At 41.3% G+C, this 17,884-nt stretch overlaps 1 protein-coding gene across 1 annotated transcript in view; it reads right to left on the reverse strand.

Annotated features, from left to right (window-relative positions):
• LOC109318281 (store-operated calcium entry regulator STIMATE-like) overlaps positions 1-17,884 on the reverse strand; it is a 61,387-nt gene that overhangs the window by 25,265 nt on the left and 18,238 nt on the right. The window contains exons 2-4 of the mRNA XM_019547423.1: positions 12,952-13,000; positions 10,796-10,891; positions 5,708-5,829 (exon numbers count right to left, since the gene is read on the reverse strand). Of these exons, the coding sequence (XP_019402968.1) occupies positions 5,708-5,829; positions 10,796-10,891; positions 12,952-13,000 (267 nt within the window). The remainder of the gene's footprint in view (positions 1-5,707; positions 5,830-10,795; positions 10,892-12,951; positions 13,001-17,884) is intronic.

Consider the following 17,884-nt stretch of genomic DNA (forward strand, 5'->3'; position numbering starts at 1 on the left):
GGTGTCGACACCACAGTCCCCCAGTTTCTTAAGGAGAACAGGGTGAGAGACAATGTCGAAGGCCTTCCGAAAGTCCAGGAAGACTATGTCCGCTGGTATCCCTGCATCTAAGGATTTGGTGATCTTGTCATAGAAGGCCACCAGGTAGGTCTGACAGGACCTGCAGCTAATGAACCCATCTTGGTTGCCTCTAAGCATAATCTCCCCTGCTGGCCCCTCGTGGACATGTGCCAGAATAATTCTCTCAAAAAGTTTGCCCAGGATCGAGGTAAGACTAACTAGCCTAGAGTTTCCTGGGTCCTCCTTTCTCCCCTTTTTGAAGATGGGAACCACATTGGCCCTCTTCCAGTCCTCTGGCACCACACCAGACCACCACGAGTGTTCGTAAAGCCGTGCCAGGGGTCCTGCAATGACCTCAGCCAATTCCCTCAGTACTCTAGGGTGGAGATCATCTGGATGACTGACTTCAATTCATCCAGTCCCCCCAGAAGTTCCCTAACTAGTTCCTCACTAACCCTTGGCCTAGGTGCACCTCCCCTGGGGTGTGAGGGGGGCCCAGAGAGGGGTGGCTGTTCTGGTCCCTGCTTAGGAAAATGCTGGCAAAGAAATCGTTAAGTATGTTTGCTTTGTCATCTGGTGTGACGACCAAATTTCCTAGTGTCCTGCAGGGGCCCCACATTACCCGGAAACTTCTTTTTGTCCCCTATGTATTTAAAAAAGGACTTCTTGTTGTCCTTGATCCGGGAAGCTGGTCCTAGTTCCATCTCCGCTTTGGCATTCCTGACTACCCCCCTCCATCCCCAAGCAACCACAGTATAATCCTCCCTGGTGATGGCGCCTCCTTTCCATTGAGTATACACCTCCCTTTTAGCTAGGAGACATTCCTGGATGCTTTTGGTGAGCCATGGGGGCTTTTCTGCCCTCCTGCTCCCTTTGATCCAGCATGGGATTACCTCCCTTTGGCCTTGGAGGATCATCTCCTTAAGGAGTGACCACTCTCCTTGGACACCTGGCTCCGCTCCCCTCCCCTCCAGGACCTCAGTGCCTCCCTGACTATTCGCCTTAGCTCACTGAAGTCCACCCTCCTGAAATCTAGGGCTGCTGCTTTGCAGCCCCCTCACCAGGTCGTCGCCGGTGGCCAGCACCAGGTCCAACAAGGCGTCTCCCCTGGTGGGGCTGTGCACCTCCTGGGTTAGATGGAAGTCCTGCATTCTGGCTAGGAACCTACGTGAGCAGTCAGACCTGGCTGACTGCTCTTCCCAGCAGATGTCTTGAAAGTTCAGGTCACCCATGATGACCACATCCTTTGACTTAAGTACCTCCGTGAACTGACTTAAGAATTCCTGGTCTAGCTCTTCCCCTTGGTTGGGTGGTCTGTAGTAGACCACCACCATTAAATCTATTTCCCCTTGACTGCCTTGTATTCTAACCCAGAGCACTTCAGTGTTCCCCTCCTTTGATTCTTTGCTAATTGACAAGGATGTGTATTCCTCCTTAATGTAGAGCGCCACGCCCCCACTTTTCTTCCCTGTCCTATCCCTCCTGTACAGCTTATAGCCCTTGATATTCACCGCCCAGTCATGCCGTGGGTCGCACCATGTTTCAGTGAGCCCCACTACATCCGGGTTGGTGTCAGCTAGCAGGAAGGTAAGTTCTTCTTTGCTTGTTTCCCATACTACGACCATTTGTGTAGAGGCATTTGATCATGGTTAAAAAAGGAGATGTGCTTGTAGAAAAGAACATAAGACATGATTATAATACTTCTAGAAATATAAACAGGAGAGTTTTATTTTAATTAAACTAAGTTAAATAGAGTTCTATTCTAATTAGTCAGTTTAGGCAGGTTTGAAAGCCCTATTTTCATTTACATTTGCAATCAAGATAAAATTTAAACTCTTCAGCAGGCAGAGAAGTCTCTCTGCCTACCTCCATACAGTTTTTTCACATAAAATGTCAAGGTTCTTGTTTTCTTAGTCTTCAACAGGCAAGACTTCCCAGCCCCTCAGTAAACTTCTGAGTACAGGAGGTAAATCCATGTTTACCTTAGAGAATTAAATATACTTAACACTACAACAACAGTGTATGATTTCTTTGGAATTTATAATCGCATACTTTTTAAAGATTTTTTTTTTTTTTTTTTAACAGAAAGACATAAAAAGGGGTTTTCATGGGCCAAAGGTGTTTAATCCTGTTATTCCTGTAATACAATTCTTCTGTTATAACTAGGGATCCTGGTTTTCTCTGATTAAGAAAATATCCCTAATTTTCAGGTGGAAAAAACAAACAAACCCCCAAATCCACATTTTTCCATGATGAAAATGAAACACCGCTAATTAGTGGCATTTCATTCTGATCATGGAAAAATATGGATTTTGGGTTACTTTTTAAATCTGAAAATTGGGGATTTTTTTTTTTTAATCGGAGAAAACCAGGATCCCTGGTTATAAAAAAGATAATGAGTTTATACTTTTGGGAGATATTTAATTGATTTATCATCTTAATGTGAAAGAAAAAAACAAACATTTCCTGAGATTCTTTAATATTTTCTAACATGTCACAAAAAAAATCCCATGGTTGACCAAATTAGAAACTTCAAGCCCTTGTTCGTTAACCCAGTCATAATAAATGTCCAATCTTAAACTAGTTAACAGTGTATTATGGTCCAGACAGAAATAACTTTTGAAATATTTCCATGGGAAACAAGCTTACAAATATTTATAAAAAGGAACAGTTTCAACCAGGGAATATTCAGACTATGGAGCTCCCTGGGTGGAACATTTCAAAATGCTGTAGCCTCCTCTAGTGCCAGCCAGAGGACACTGGAGGAGTCTGCAGTGACCTGCAACTGGAACTCTGCTTCCCCCACCACTGGGATCCTTATTTTCCAAAATCCCACAATCTCTTTCTCATCTTAGTAGAGGTAGAGGGGATTGGGGATAGATGGTCCATCTCTGGTGGTAGCAGGGGCCCAGGTAAGCAAGGAGCTGATGGGGGTGGGACTACCAAGGGGGAATACAAGAGGTCCACATAGGGACCTGGCAATGCCTGAGGACCGAGAGATGCATCTGGCAGGTTTAACCTCCCTGTCCTCATATACAAGTAACAAAGTGAAATGCTTCAAAATCATACCTCATTTTAAGATATACTATATGGGAGAGCTTCAGCCACTTCTGAAATGTTTTAAAGTGCTTGTGCATATGTAGAGCTGGCCCGCTGAAACATTTCAAACACCTCTTAAACATTTCACTTGTTACTTCTATTTGTACCCTCAGATTATCCCATTCCACCATTTAACTGACAGAAATACTTGTTCACAGTTGTTTTGCAATGATGCCTACCATTGCTTCATTCGCAAATTTTGTTCTGAGCTAAGTTCAGAGATTGCAGATTAATTAAAATGCAAAAACCTATAGAAAACCATTAGAAAACTTAAGATCAAACTGGCAATGGAAACAAGGATTAAATTGAAATTAAAATATGTACGCAACTGGATAGGAAATGCTCAATGACCAAAGCAAATGAAAAGCTCCTATTTTTCTTAATGCAAAGTATAAATGACTGTATCAAGAAAAAATACAGATTTCCACCTCATTTTCTACAGAGAAATGTATATGTAGGAACATATATAAGTGGTATTAATTATGCTGATTTGAGGATGTTAAGTGTCTTAAAAATAACTGAGAGATGATAAAAGTGAAATTATACAGTAACAGAGACTTGAAATGTCAGCAGTTTCCAAAAAAACAAGTTTTACATATTTCTCCAGCCAATTTTTGTGGCTTTACCAACAAACAAAATATATTTCTTTCCTTTTTGAAACGGGAAGTGAATATAAAATACTAAGCATGCAGAAAGTAGAGAGATTTCCTTTTTATCTTTGAGCTACAGTGAACTTGTCTACTGATAAGAATACTACATTTTGGTCTGAAAATTAAAATGCTTTGTCCCCCCGCCCCAGAGGATAAAACTAACAGTACCTACATGTGGTCTTCTCTGACCTGGCAACCCTGGACCCAGTCAATGACACAAAATATCTAGGGGTGGTCAGACAGCAGCTCACAATTAGAAGTCCAACATAAACAAATCAACTTTATATAAATAAAGTATGGTTATTACAGAAGCACTGTTCCACTATACTGTGTCTCTGACAGCATTTCTATCACAACATCTGATTTTAAAGGCTTAACAATTAAAATAATTTGTTCAGGAATTAGCCACAAAGTTCACAAGGTACCAATATAATAGGATTATCTATTGACCAACCGCCTAAAAAAATAAAAAGGCAACATGTTATAGTATATTTAAAGAAGTTGATATTCCGCATTAAGCAAAGAACACCTAATTTAAAAAAATATGTAATTTTTTACATTATTATTTGCAAAGCATAACTGCGCTCATGCAAGACATAAAACATGATTCTTGCCTGAAGGAACTAACCATCTAACAGTTTACATATATTCCAGGCATTAATCTTTGTTCCAAAACCATAAGATTGAGGGATCTGGATTAGCCAGATGAGCAGGAATAGAATGGTGCAACTTGGAAATACTGAACAGGACACCTGGAGTTTTCCTCAGGGATCTTCAAATAGACAAAATTTGGAAAACCTCTCTCTTTTCCTTTAGATGATGGCACAGTGAGAACTGAGGTAAAGCTTTTAGATCAATTTAGTTTTACCACCGTGTCATTCCTTGATCAGCAGCAAAAAATTTGAAATAAACATTCTGTGGCAACACAATGGAATGAGCCTTTCTGTATATATACAGACCAACTTATAATTCTTAAACAATACAGAATTTTTCCTTTAATTGACCATGGTAAGAGTGGATTTATCTTAAACATCACTAGAGGACTCACAATCCTTTATCAACAGAAGCTGGACGTTCAGTTAAGTTAAAGAGTTGTGCCTAATTGACCTGACCACAGCCTTCAGAAGGGGATAATGCCAGATGAAAGCTGGGCACACCTACATGTGCATTAAAGTTAATACACATTACATCTAGTACCTTCATTGTGAGAAAACACGCATTAGCCTGTCTTAATGTGCATTAACCAAAGAGCATGAGGCACTTTTACACATGCTCCCAGGGTGGGGATGGGGGACAGTGCTTTAATTAGAGCGGCTCTGAGAGCCACTCTAATTAAAGCACTTCCACGTCTCGTGTATCAGCATCCCCTCACTTAAAAATTGCTGTAGGGGTGCTTGAGCTAAAGCTCATTCAATGAACTTTAGATCAAGTGCCCCTGCCACCATTTCTAAGTGCAAGGTCACTGATACACAAGACACAGGAGGCTGCTGGAGTGTGGCAATTGTCACACTCAAGCAGACTTGATGAATGGAACCTGCTCCATTAACTAAATAGCATTTTTCTTAGTGACGCTTTAATGCGCATTAAAGCACACATGTAGACGAGCACACTACATTGAAGTGTTTGTATGGAAATTAGCTAAGATTTTAATGTCTAATAAGCTTCACTTATTTTTCCAAAACGGATATCTTTCAAACATGGTTAATTAAGTCTTTAGAAGGGTTTTTTTTTTCTTTTTAATATATTAAATGGCTTGAGATTCAAGAACTCAACAGAAATCAAATGTTAGAACTGAGTATTATAAACATTGTGTGTAATGATTTTAAGAAGGTCAAGTAAAGTGTCATTGTCTTGTTCTACTATGTAAGTGATTTCACTGCAAGGTTAGAAATATTTACCATATTCACCAAAACGAAGGGACTCCCACTGTTGCCATTCTACTATGCTGCTGACTGCACGCACACCAGCATAGATTAACAGCATTCCTAAAGTGGCATCAAGCAAGAAATTTATAAGGTACCTGGAAGGAAGAAAAAGTGTGTAAGGAAGAACAGTGAGCATGGTGAGCCTTGTCTCCTGATGCTAGGGATATTCTATCACTGCAATGGACAAAAGTTATATTTGCATGCGTCTCTAAAAAGTCAAGATATCAGTGAGATTTAAAAAAAATGAATAGGCATTTATCCTGTAACTATATACTAGACTTACATTTTAAATAGTTTTAGAGCTGTCCTATTCTTTTGTTCTTCAAGTTAAGTTCCAAATTAAACTTCCATGTACAACTTGCAATTTGCACGTTATGTCTTCTAATTAAACCAGGTTTCCCCACTTCCCCTCGCTTCACTGTATTTGGGAACCACACACGAGTGGAGATAGAAAACAAGATTTTACCAAAAAACAAGTGTGTTTCTATACTGCTTAAAAACACAGCTAAATTAAAAAAATTAAACAAAATTTGACAAGGAAGAAACTATGAATTGTTTCAGCTGAATATCAAAGGAAGGTACAACTTTTTACATATGGAGACACTAAAATTAATAGTTTTCTGTTGAAAAGTAGTGCATGTAGCAAGCAGAAGCAGAATACATGCATGATACTATATCTGTATCTACCAAATTTAAATTGGAATTCAAATTAAAGGGATGGAACTTCAAGGGTTATCTGGCTTAAATTCTACATTGGGGGGGAGGGTCAAATATACCTGCAGAGCTGCTCAGCCTGGCCTGTGGAACTATTCATGGGATAGGTTTGATCCCCTTATTCTACACGAATGCAGGAATGCTATTCCTAAACATCCTGGAACAATGCTTATCCAGCCTCCTCTTGAAAACCTCCAAGGATAGAGATTCCACAACTTTCCTGGGCAGTCTATTGCACTGGCTCATAGTTCTAAAAGTGAAGAAGTTTTACCTGAGATGAAACTTAAATCTACTTTGGGGAAAATTAAATTAGTTCAGTGTTAAGATGAAGGACCACTCTAATTCAGCTAAGGCAGTTTTTTATATTCAGAATGTTTGTGTACAATGCCACAAGTATCTTTAGACAGAATAATTAAAATTCTTTGATGATGCAATCTTCTATTTCAATAGTTACACAGAGTTGATGCATTCCTATTTTAAGAGACTCCTGGCTATATGTTATGTTATACACTAGGACTGTGCAATTTAAGTGGCTGGGGACTGTACCAGGGCAAGCCATGGGCGCCTTGGGCTGCACAGAGGCCCCTACCTCAGCTGCACTGTGAACCTGTGCCCTGACCCCCACTGCTGCACTTGGGCACCCACTCTCACCCTCAGCTTCCCCATAGCACCATGTTACCGTGTTGTACTCCTCTTCTATCCACACCCCCACCAGGGACAGGCAGCAAAGCTGGAGGAGTAAGAGTAAGTCTAGACTCCAGCTGCTGTTCAGATGAAGTGAAGTGACATGGCAGGAGCCTAGTGGCCACAACTTAACCGCTTGCAGACCTCAAGCAGCCTGAAGGCCATCAGTTGGACAATCCAATTATCCATAGGGATTCATATAGGATTTAAGTTCATGTTTATATTCTACCTCCTTTCAAATAGAATCCTAGGTAGCAGTGTTTCTTCTAGGGTGGATGATGTGCCCCTGTAATAAGGGTAATGGAGCTTTAATTTTCTTACGTATCTGTAGTGGTAAAGTTTGGCCCCTGCTGGTACCCTCTAATGATTAGGGGGGAAAAAAAGCTGTGTTGATGAACAAACAAATATTAGAAAGCAGGCACAGGATATAAAAGGGTAAAATGGTAGTCTCAAGAACTGAGGGGTTAGATCTGGAAACTAGCAAACTAGCCTTAGCTTAGGGAGAGGCTAATAGAGTATAAAACCTCCAGAGATTCTGCTGACATGCTTTACTGTCACAAGCTCATACACACAACTTTCTGGTAGGAATTGATACTTCTACAAATGTAAGTGTTAATCATAAAATGCATTGAATGCATATTGTAATCACAGAAATCATAGAGAAGTAGGGCTGGAACAGAAAGTGTTTCATAGAATAATCAGAGTGATACCATTATTGCTGCTGTAAAACTGGAAAATACAGTGTTGCTTACTCATTTCTAATCAAGTCTTTAAAATTACAATTTAACTATTATGAGCATTTAAAAAGATACCAGAAAGAATCTTCAGAATCCTTATCTTGCAGCTTTCTGAATTATAGAAATGAACTCTCTATCTTGCCTTTTCCAGGTATTTTTCATTTTGTGCTACAAAAATAAAGTGCATGACAAAGCTATGTGTTCAGAGCCCCCTGACCTGAGTGGACCAAAGGCCTACTCTCCAGCCAGGGGACAACAGAGGGCTTCTCCACAGCTGAAACAGGCTTACTGACAGGCCTTTGAGTCTATTTTCTGGCCAACCCAAGAGCTAGCTACTGCAGGTGTACAGCTGTTGTCTGAGAGCCCTTTTAAGTTCCCAGTGTGCTGGCATTTGAGCACCAGAAATCCTTCAAAGTTCCTGAGTTGTAGGCAGCAAGGATAATGGGGCTCCCTGTGAGACTGGTGGTGATAAGGATCAGCTCCTGTGTTCAGCACATGCACAGAGGCATGGGTGAAGGGGCTCCCCGCAAGCAGCAGTAGGAGCTTATTGGAAGTACAGACTCCCATCAGCCCCTGCCAGTGCTTGCAAGGATCCTCCTCACCCTGTAAGGGTGCTGTGTGATCTCCCAGCAATGGGGTCACACCATGCACTCTTGGGGCTGCTGGGACCCAGTGTCTGCAGCTGCTAGGTGCTACTGGGATTAAGAGTCCCTTCAGCTGTGGAACTCCCCCCCCAGCTGTGCACGGCAGAGACCCTGCTATACATGCAAATTAAAGTTAGATGGCAACCAGTTATAAAATTAGTATACATTTTCAAGGTCTAACTTCATAGTTGGTTGGACCTTTTTATGTTGTGACAGGTACTTTGCATCTATACCTGCTCAGTTAACTATGCAATTAACCAGTTAATTGTGTAATACCTGTAATGTGTAGAGGAACCCTATGAGCTACTCCACATACTGATGTGATGAATGCTGTATGACACTATGGAGTCATATTTAATATTTGTAAACTAAAAGTACTATAAAAATCTTCTGGACTATGTACTGTTACAAAATAGAATAGTTCCAGTGTATGTTTAATAATAAGAAAAGTAAATGTACACAGTATGGCTGGATTGATTTAAATCAGGAAGCAGAAACCTTGATTTAAAGATTTTTAATATTGCTGTTCATTTGTATTTTCTAATATTTTTCCTAAAGTAAGAGTTTTCTTGGTCCTTTCTTGCTAACTTGTTAAGTTATGCAAGTATGTACCTTAATATAAAATTAATATCTGAATTAATGTATTTTATTTAATATATTAAGATTTTTTTAATTTTTTGTCAAGTTGTATTTAGATGGATTTGGGAATTTAAATAAAAGGCAAAGGAATAAGTGTATCATGAGAATGCATCTAAAACTGAATATTCAACAGCATTTAAAAATATTTTTCTGAAAATTAAATAAGACTGCCCTAAATGAATCTGGATACACTTGAAAAATAATTTAATCAAAATATGTTTTGAATGTATTACTTAATTACTAAAACTGAAAAAAAAATTATCTGTATCTGTTAAATTAAGCTGCTTGTTCCTGGTTACCATCTCCCTCAAGATTTTAGGACTAGTAAAGCACATGCTATCCTATTTTATTTTTATTCAATTTTATTTTTATTCACTTACAGGTTTTAAAAGGAATTTTTATAAATTGAGAAAATCAATTTTTATCCAGCACATCTGATAAATCTACAGGCAAACTCATGTCATAAATTTAAGAATTTTTAAATCTTACTATATATGATGAATGCTTTATCCAGGCTACCATAGAAACATTTTAGGCTTACACCATTTGTATATAACTACACATTCACTTACCCTGTCAAGAGGCAGGACGGGAAAAAAAGTGCCCGATTGGTATTTATTTACAGTTTGTGGAAGCTACAAGAAAACTAAGGAGGAATGAGTTCATCTGTAAAATCTGAGTTTGTATTTAGTTGGTCTAATAAAAGATATCGCATTTACCCAAAGAACCATGTCTGCCTCTGTAAAATATGAGATTTTCATATTACAGAGAAGAGCTTGTAAAAGGAGTTATGTAACTTGACAATTTACTGAATAGCTGTTGCAGCAGTAGTTGGGGTGGTTTACAAAGGGCAACTCTTTAGGCCCAAAATATTAGGTCACTGAAATGGTTTCATATAATCTACTGTCAGAAGTTTAGCGTGTGGGGTCCTTTGGCTAGGAGCCCCTTTAAAAACAAAATGAAACAACCCTCCCAAACCAAACAGAAACAAAAATAATCTCCCCAAATTGTATTACCCAGTTGCTTCTGTAGCAGTTGTTAAGATCCAGGAGTTGAAAACTGTCTCAAAGCCTTCATTTTTAGTACACTGTTATGAAATACTTATCCATTTAGTCACACTGCTCAGAGCACAGTATTGATGTTTAGATGCTGAGGAAAATTTCTCAGCAAACAAATACATTTTGAGAGACAGCACACAGACAGGAGAGCCACTGCAAAATATCTCTGGATACCACTTTCACAAATCATGAATGCCAGATTGGAAGAAAGGATGATTTTGGGATACTTAATGAAGCCCATATCAGATCTTTGCTTTCTAAGATCCCCTACTGCCTCCTTGTCCCCATTTCTGTAAGTCTTGGGCTAGTTTTACCTTCTCTTATGATTCTCCCTAATATTTTGCTGGTGATACAAGGTGCTCTTTTCTTCCTTCAGTACAAGGTGTGTCATAGCACAACACTTAATAGGTCCTACTGACCAGAAAGTGACCAAAATTCTGAAGCTTGATTATATGTTCTTAAGGCAAGAAGCTTTCAGAGGACTCTTTGTTTAGCCTCAAAATGATTTTTCTTCCATTCCACCAATCATCAACAGAACTTATAGCTGCTTTTTCTTAGAGGGTAGCTGACTTAAATGGCACTTACAGTGAACAAGGGTCCTCTTCAGTAAGATCCGATAAATACACATTAGCAAAGTGGATGAACAACATCCCTATGGCTTGTTTGGAAGTATCTAAAAACCTGTACAAAATAAAGACGGGATTTCAAGAGGTACTCACATTAAGACGTAAAACACAGTAAAGCCTTGCTAATTCATATGAATTAGTTAGAAAGCCATGATAATTATTAAATTGTTCAAATTGGCAAGTCAATACACAGAAAAATAATACCTCACAGTTCTTAGCTTATCTGGCAAAGTTCAGCTTTATATGTGGTTTATTAGTCTGCCTGTAAATATTCCATCGTATACTGGTAAACAAAGTCTTAGTAACCTGAGACCACATTACCACACTTTCTATTATAATTTAAGCAATGGGGAGGTACTATCAGTATTTCATTTGGATTACTGAAATTTAGTGTAGCAACACTAAATCTAGCCTAATCTTCAGTGGGCTTTTGTATACAACATAACGCAAGATCTTGCTAGAGACTGCAATCCTTTTTTGGTTCATGCATAAAATTATATCACTGGCTATTGTATCTGTGCCTTAACAACTTGGTAATGCAAACCAATGCTGATATTTTAGTCTGAAAGTATAAATAGCTATACTGGCTTTCAATTAACAGTACGTTAACATAAGTTTGCAGTGTAATTACACAACACAAATTATTCTTTTCATGAGTAAAAAAATTGGAAAAGGAAAATCATTTTCTAATATGATAAATATTAGTTCAAATAATAGGCATTTTTTACAATGTGCAGCAGTTTCAGCAGCAGTTACAGTCCTATCAACAATGTCCTCTTGATCAAAATGAGGTCACTGGACATTGTAGAGTTCTGCAAGAACCACAGAGAGACCTAGAGAAATTGGAGAATTGGACCAAAAGAAATCTCATGAGGTTCAACAAGGACAAGTGCAAAGTCCTACATTTAGGGCAGAACAATCCCAAACACCAGTACAGACTGGGGACTGACTGGCTGGGCAGCAGCTCTGCAGAAAAGGCCCTGGGGGTTACAGTGGACAATAAGCTGAATCTGAGCCACTGTACCCCTGTTGCAAAGAAGGCTAATGGCATACTGGACTACAATAGTAGGAGCACTGCCAGCAGATTGAAGGAAATGATTCTTCCCCTCTATTCAGCACTGGTGAGGCTACATCTGGAGTATTGTGTTCAGTTTTGGGTCCCCCCACTAAAGAAAAGATGTGGACAAATTGGCGAGAGTCCAGCAGAAGGCAGTGAAAATGGTTAGAGGCTGGGACACATGACTTCTGTGAAGAGGAGACTAAGTGGCAATTTAATAGCAGCCTTTAACTACCTGCAGTGTGGTTCCAAAGAGGATGTAGCCAGACTGTTCTCAGTGGTAGCAGATGACAGAAAAGGCAGTAATGGTCTCAAGTTGCCGCAAGGGACGTTTACGTTAGATATTAGGAAAACCTTTCTTTCTCACTAGGAGGGTAAAGCACTGGAATAGGTTACCCAGAGAGGTTGTACAATCTCCATGCTTAAAGGTTTTTAAGACCCACCTAGGGATGATATATTTGGGGATAGTCCTGCTTTGAGCAGGGGGCTAGACAAGATGACTTCCTGAGGTCCCTTCCAACCCACTTTGTTTCTATAATTTCTTGATACCTGAACTGATACTCATTTATTTGATGTCTTTTCTAAAAAGTTGGATTAATGTTTCCATAAACAACTCCTGTCCCCCCACCCCAAAAAAAAAATAACACCAGAAAAATAAGAAATACTGTGTGGAAACCTAAAATATTTACACATCTGTAAATGCATCAGTTGAAAGCTAAAATCTACCAGCTTTGAAAAAAAAGTCTGCTATATAAACTCAAATTTCTAGACACTTTGGACCAAATTCTATCAGTTCTATCAATTAAATACACAACTCCAAATACAAAAAATATTTTAAAAAATGTTTACAGTTTTCTAAGTTGTATGAAATAAGAAAAAATAAGCAGGGGAAATATACCACAAGGCATGACTAATTTAGCACTTCTCATTTCAGAATATTTGACTTCAGAAAAGTGCTTTCAGATATTTTACACTGTATGCAAGTGATCATTGTTTCACTTACCATAACATCTATGAAATAAAAAGCTCTCTAAGAATCATTAATATTAAACACTTACCATATCCTCCAAGGACGTCTTTCATGCTTTGGTTCTCTGAATCTTTTTACTGAAAGAAAATTAGAAACAATTGGCTATTCCCAAAGTAAAAAAAACATAAAATCTGTATCAGCCTTTACTACTCTAATGCTATAAATTAGATCCTTTATTCAGGGATGTGTTTCAACATATTGTAATCCCGTAGGGACATCGACTGAATAACAATTCCAGTTTTTTTCAGTTCCAAAGTTCTCCGTACTTTAATAGTCAAGTATTACAGATTACCAGGAATCCCAGTTTTCCATTTGCTGTGGAAAAAACACAGATTTTCTCATTTAAAGGAGAAAAATGCAGATTTCCCCCTTTAAAGGCGAAAAACAGGAAACCGTGGGTTTCCCCTTGCTGGGAGCTGGAAGAGGGCAATTGGAGGAAGGGGGCATCATGTGCATGCAGGAGGTGCCACACGGGCAGCATACAGTGAGGTAGAGTGGTGGGTGCAGCCCCGGCATCTGGATACAGGTAAGTCTATGTTATGGGGGGGATTGGAGGGCCAGGAGTTGGGGGCCATCCAGGGCACATATGTGTGTGTGGCAGGGGTGTGTGCAGAGTGGGTACCTGCTGCCACTAGGGGAAGTCTGGGCCCCAGGGCTGTAGCAGGCAGGGGGGTCTGAGACAGCGTTCCATGATGCTGCTAGTGAGCCCAGCTTTGCGCTGTTGCCAGCCAGGCCCACCTACAAGGACCTGCCCATTCAGCAGGGGAAGGGGGCAGGGGGGCCCTTTGGGGACGGCAAGGAGCTGTGTGGCCAGGCTGGCAGCGCCAGGGGCTGATGCCTATTCTCTCAGGGGCGGGGGTAGGGGTAGGACAGCTGGGAGATGTTGCCAGAGAGAAGGGGCCATGTGTGGCCAGGCCAGCACACCTGGTGTGGTATGGGATCCCCAGTCCTGGGCGAGGGTTGCCACAGGTGTCCCCTCCTCCTCCCTCCAGCCTACGTTGGGGCTGGACTTGCTTTGCTGCCACCTGCACGAGCTGGAGCTGCTACAGCTGCAGCCACTACACCCTGGCCTGGAGCCCCTCACCCTCCTCCTGCTGCCCGCATGGCCTGGGCAACAGTCACACTCAGCTTAATATCACTGCTGTGGAGTGGAGTGGAGTGCAGTGCTTAGTCCCTCCCCCTGGGCTGCAGCCCCAGCCCCGGCCCCAGCCCCAGCCAATGACACAGTGCAGCCTGTGGTGCCCCAGCCACTGCCTGTGCTTCCACATGAGGTGTGCTATATGCACCTCGTGATGGAGGCCATCCCCACTGTGTCCCTTCAGACCACTATCCTGTGAGCCTGCATGGGTCTGGGGGCAGCTGGGGGCCTGCGACTAGTAGGGCTGGGGGAGCAGGAAGCCGTGGGTCAGGAGTGAGGGACACTGGCAGGGCTGGGGTGGGGTCGGGGCTGTGGCTTGGGAGTACGGAGCAATGGTATGGGCAGGGGCAGGACACCAGCATATCAGGGATGCTCAGCACCACAAGGCAGCAGGGGTGACAGCTGCAGCTGGACCCTCATCCTGGTGAGCAAAGGGGGCAAGGGGAGCGCTGATTTTTGTATGATAAAAAAAACAAAGTCAAATGCCAAAACATATAGGTATTAGAATTTATTTTATTCTAATGCTAGAGGCACTGGTACGTTTCCAATTTTTAAAAAATGATAAATATGTCAATAAAGTGTGTTCAACTGATATCTACTTATACAGCAGCGTTTCATTTTAATCATGGAAAAAAGTGGATTTGGGGTTTTTAAATTAAAGAATCTGGGATTTTTAAACAGAAAAACGCTGCAGATTCCTGTGGCATATAATATGCAATACTTTTTATCATTACCCTGGCAACTTCAGCTTTTCTGATTGTCCATCCAGTATACATAATAATCCTTCACCTAAAATAGCTTAGAAAGCTCAGTCAGGATAATGCAAAACATAATACAAACATATTCTTCTAACATTACTTCCAAATAAACAAGGAAATATTTATTCAGTCTAAAGTACAAATTGTGCAGAACTAACCATTTTTAGCACCCTACCAGGCCAGAAATGAGAAAGTTACATGTGTAAAATTAGTCTACTTTATTGGTCAAAGACATTACTTAATGAAATGTATATTTTATGGGTATCATAACCTGATCTTTTTTCTTTTTTTTGAAAAACTTAGATTACAAGTAGTAAAACGGGCTTTTACATCACAGAAGCTCTCTACAAAAAGGACATGCTTGTCCCATTTTTTGCTACAAAAACATAAAAAGCAACTCCAATTTATAAGTGTATGAGATGAGATGTTAAGGTATACTGTTAACACCTGACTACAATTTTTAATATAGTCAATATGTGGCCTTCTTTTAGGACAGTGATTGTTATGTGAAACAAAATAGCACACATGCTTGAGACTGATACATGCAGCCCATTCAGAAGCACAGATAAAATGGTGGATGGAAAAACTAGTCAAATATTACTCTTTAGTAAATATAAATGAAGAAATCTATTTTTGGACCGGTGGCAGAAAAGCCAGAGAGAAAGAAATACAGAGGTAGCTGAAAGATAACAGATCATTAACTGATTTTGGAGATGGTCATTTTCAGAGCTAAAAAAAGGGAGAAAATAGTAGGGTTGTATGAAATTTTGGCAGCCGTTTCATTTCAGAGCTGTTTCAGGCCATTTAGGCACCTGAAATACCAAATCCGAATCAAAATGGAAGGCTCAGAAACATCCCCTCAGTGCTAGTCCCTGCCGCGCGACCTGGTTGTGCAGGGAGCAGAGATCTGGTGCAGTGCAGGGTAGGCAGCGGTCAGGAGGAGATCCCCGGCATGGATCTCTGCTCCCTGCAGAGCCAGGTCACGCAGCAGTGCAGTGCTGGTCGCCACCTCACAACCTGGCTCTGCAGATCACCTCACAACCTGGTTCCCTGGCTCCGCTGTGCAAAGATCCACACAGGGGTCTCCTCACCTGCATGGAGGGCCTTCTCCCCCCTGGATGAGCCACCCTACAGCTCCATCCTGCTGCCCTCTGGGGTCCTGTAGCCCCCGACCCAAAGCCCTGCCTGGCTGGGTTTCAAAACAGATTCGGAGGAAATGAAACAGGACAGTGATCCAAAGCATCGAAATGAATCACTGTCCTGCGAAACAGACAAATCTGAAACCGAATTGAAACACAGCTGTTTCGCACAGCCCTAGAAAATAGCATGCATGTTAGGGATAAACAAAGACAAAAATAAAACAAATGATTCTTCCATAATGCAAGATCTTTTATTTCAAGCTTCCAAAATGGAGAATAATGAAACTACAAATAGCATTCTGTGAAGATGCTGCAGGGCTGCAGATATAGTTTGAACTTTTGGTGACCCTGCAGTCTGCAGGTAAAGGAAAGTAGAGGAATGTACATAAAAGATCAAGTGCCATGCACAAAAGATCAGTTATTACCTAAGTGCTGCGTGAAGATTACCTGAGGGCCATGTGAAAATGACCTATGTGGCATGTGGAAATTGAGTACCATGTGCATTCTAGGTATAAAAGGAGGTTCTAAACTTGTCTGAGAGCCTGCGCACCTGAAAGAGAGGCTGTAAGAAAGAGTATGTGCCTGAAGGATAGTTGATGGCTGAAGTTACCCAACGCTGACAGACGTGAGGGTAATACTACTGTATCTCAAGACTACATCGTCGACATTGTGACAGGAGAATACTTGATGGTAGTCCTGGTTCATTCTATCCTGTCCCCAGCTGTACTACTTTGTAATCTCCTTAGGTAAACATCACCCATCCTTCCCTTTGTTGTTATATGTTTGTAAGTCTAGTATGTTCTCCTATATAGATACACTTATAATGTAAATAATAGGACTTAGGTATAGATAGTATCTTAAGCTGTTTTCAATATAGTATAACAGAAATAGATTTTGTATTTTCTGGTTGTTATTTGTGGTATTTAATAAACTGACATAGTTTGTTCAAGTTTTAAAATCCGTGTTTGAGCATATTATTAGAATACATTAGGTCCCTTCTAGGGCAGTCTATCTAGTTGATAGACACTGGAGCATGGACTTTGCTCATCAGTCCCCACCCACTGAACTATTAGTTGGCTAGTAACTTTGTTCATCTAAGTCAAGTTCCCAGCCACTAATGCCAGAAGCAATTTCTCCTTATTGATATGGGGTGTTCAATTTGAGGCCCATGGAGTCATGAAATCTGGTCCAGGGGGCTCCCCACAGATCAGCACGTTTAGTGGTGAGGGAAGAGTGACCATGAATGCCATCACCCTCTCCCCCTGCCAAATTCCCCAGCCCAATGCAGTGGGTTGGAGCTAAGCCATGCCCATTTCTCCTGCACAGTCATACTGTGGCCAGGCCATGCCTTCTTCCCCCTGTGCGGCTGAATTGGGGCCAAGCTATACCCCTCCCCTCCATAGGGCCAGGTCAGAGCCTTTTCCCTCCTGCATGGCTGGATCTGGGCCAGGTTGCCCCATGGCCCCCTCTGTGCAGCCAGATGGAGTCCTGCTGTGCCCACTGTAGACACCAGATTAGGGCCACTGACCATATCTGGCCTGTGGACAGACCAAGGGATTTGGCATTTAACTGAAAAAAGCACAATAAAAGAAGGTAAAATTGTATTTTAGTGGGCAATTATTGGCTAGTGCAGCTACAGCAGTCCAGTTGGCACAAGGCGTAGTGTCCCCAGATACCAATTGGCTGGGCCACAGAAGCTCCTGTTTATTTGTCTCATTCCATTACTGTGGCCCTAAGGCCCACCTGGCTAACCTGTAGCCCCTACTGGGGGACTGTGGCGTCGACGCCCACACAGTCAATTGGGTCGCCAATTGGCTGGAGGGCCGCACCCAGAGGGTGGTAGCGGATGGGTCCTTCTCAGCCTGGAAGGATGTGGGCAGTGGGGTTCCGCAGGGCTCGGTCCTCGGGCCCGCACTGTTCAACATC

This window comes from Crocodylus porosus, unplaced genomic scaffold (assembly GCF_001723895.1).
Source record: "Crocodylus porosus isolate Cpor-Errol unplaced genomic scaffold, CroPor_comp1, whole genome shotgun sequence".
NCBI lineage: Eukaryota > Metazoa > Chordata > Crocodylia > Crocodylidae > Crocodylus > Crocodylus porosus.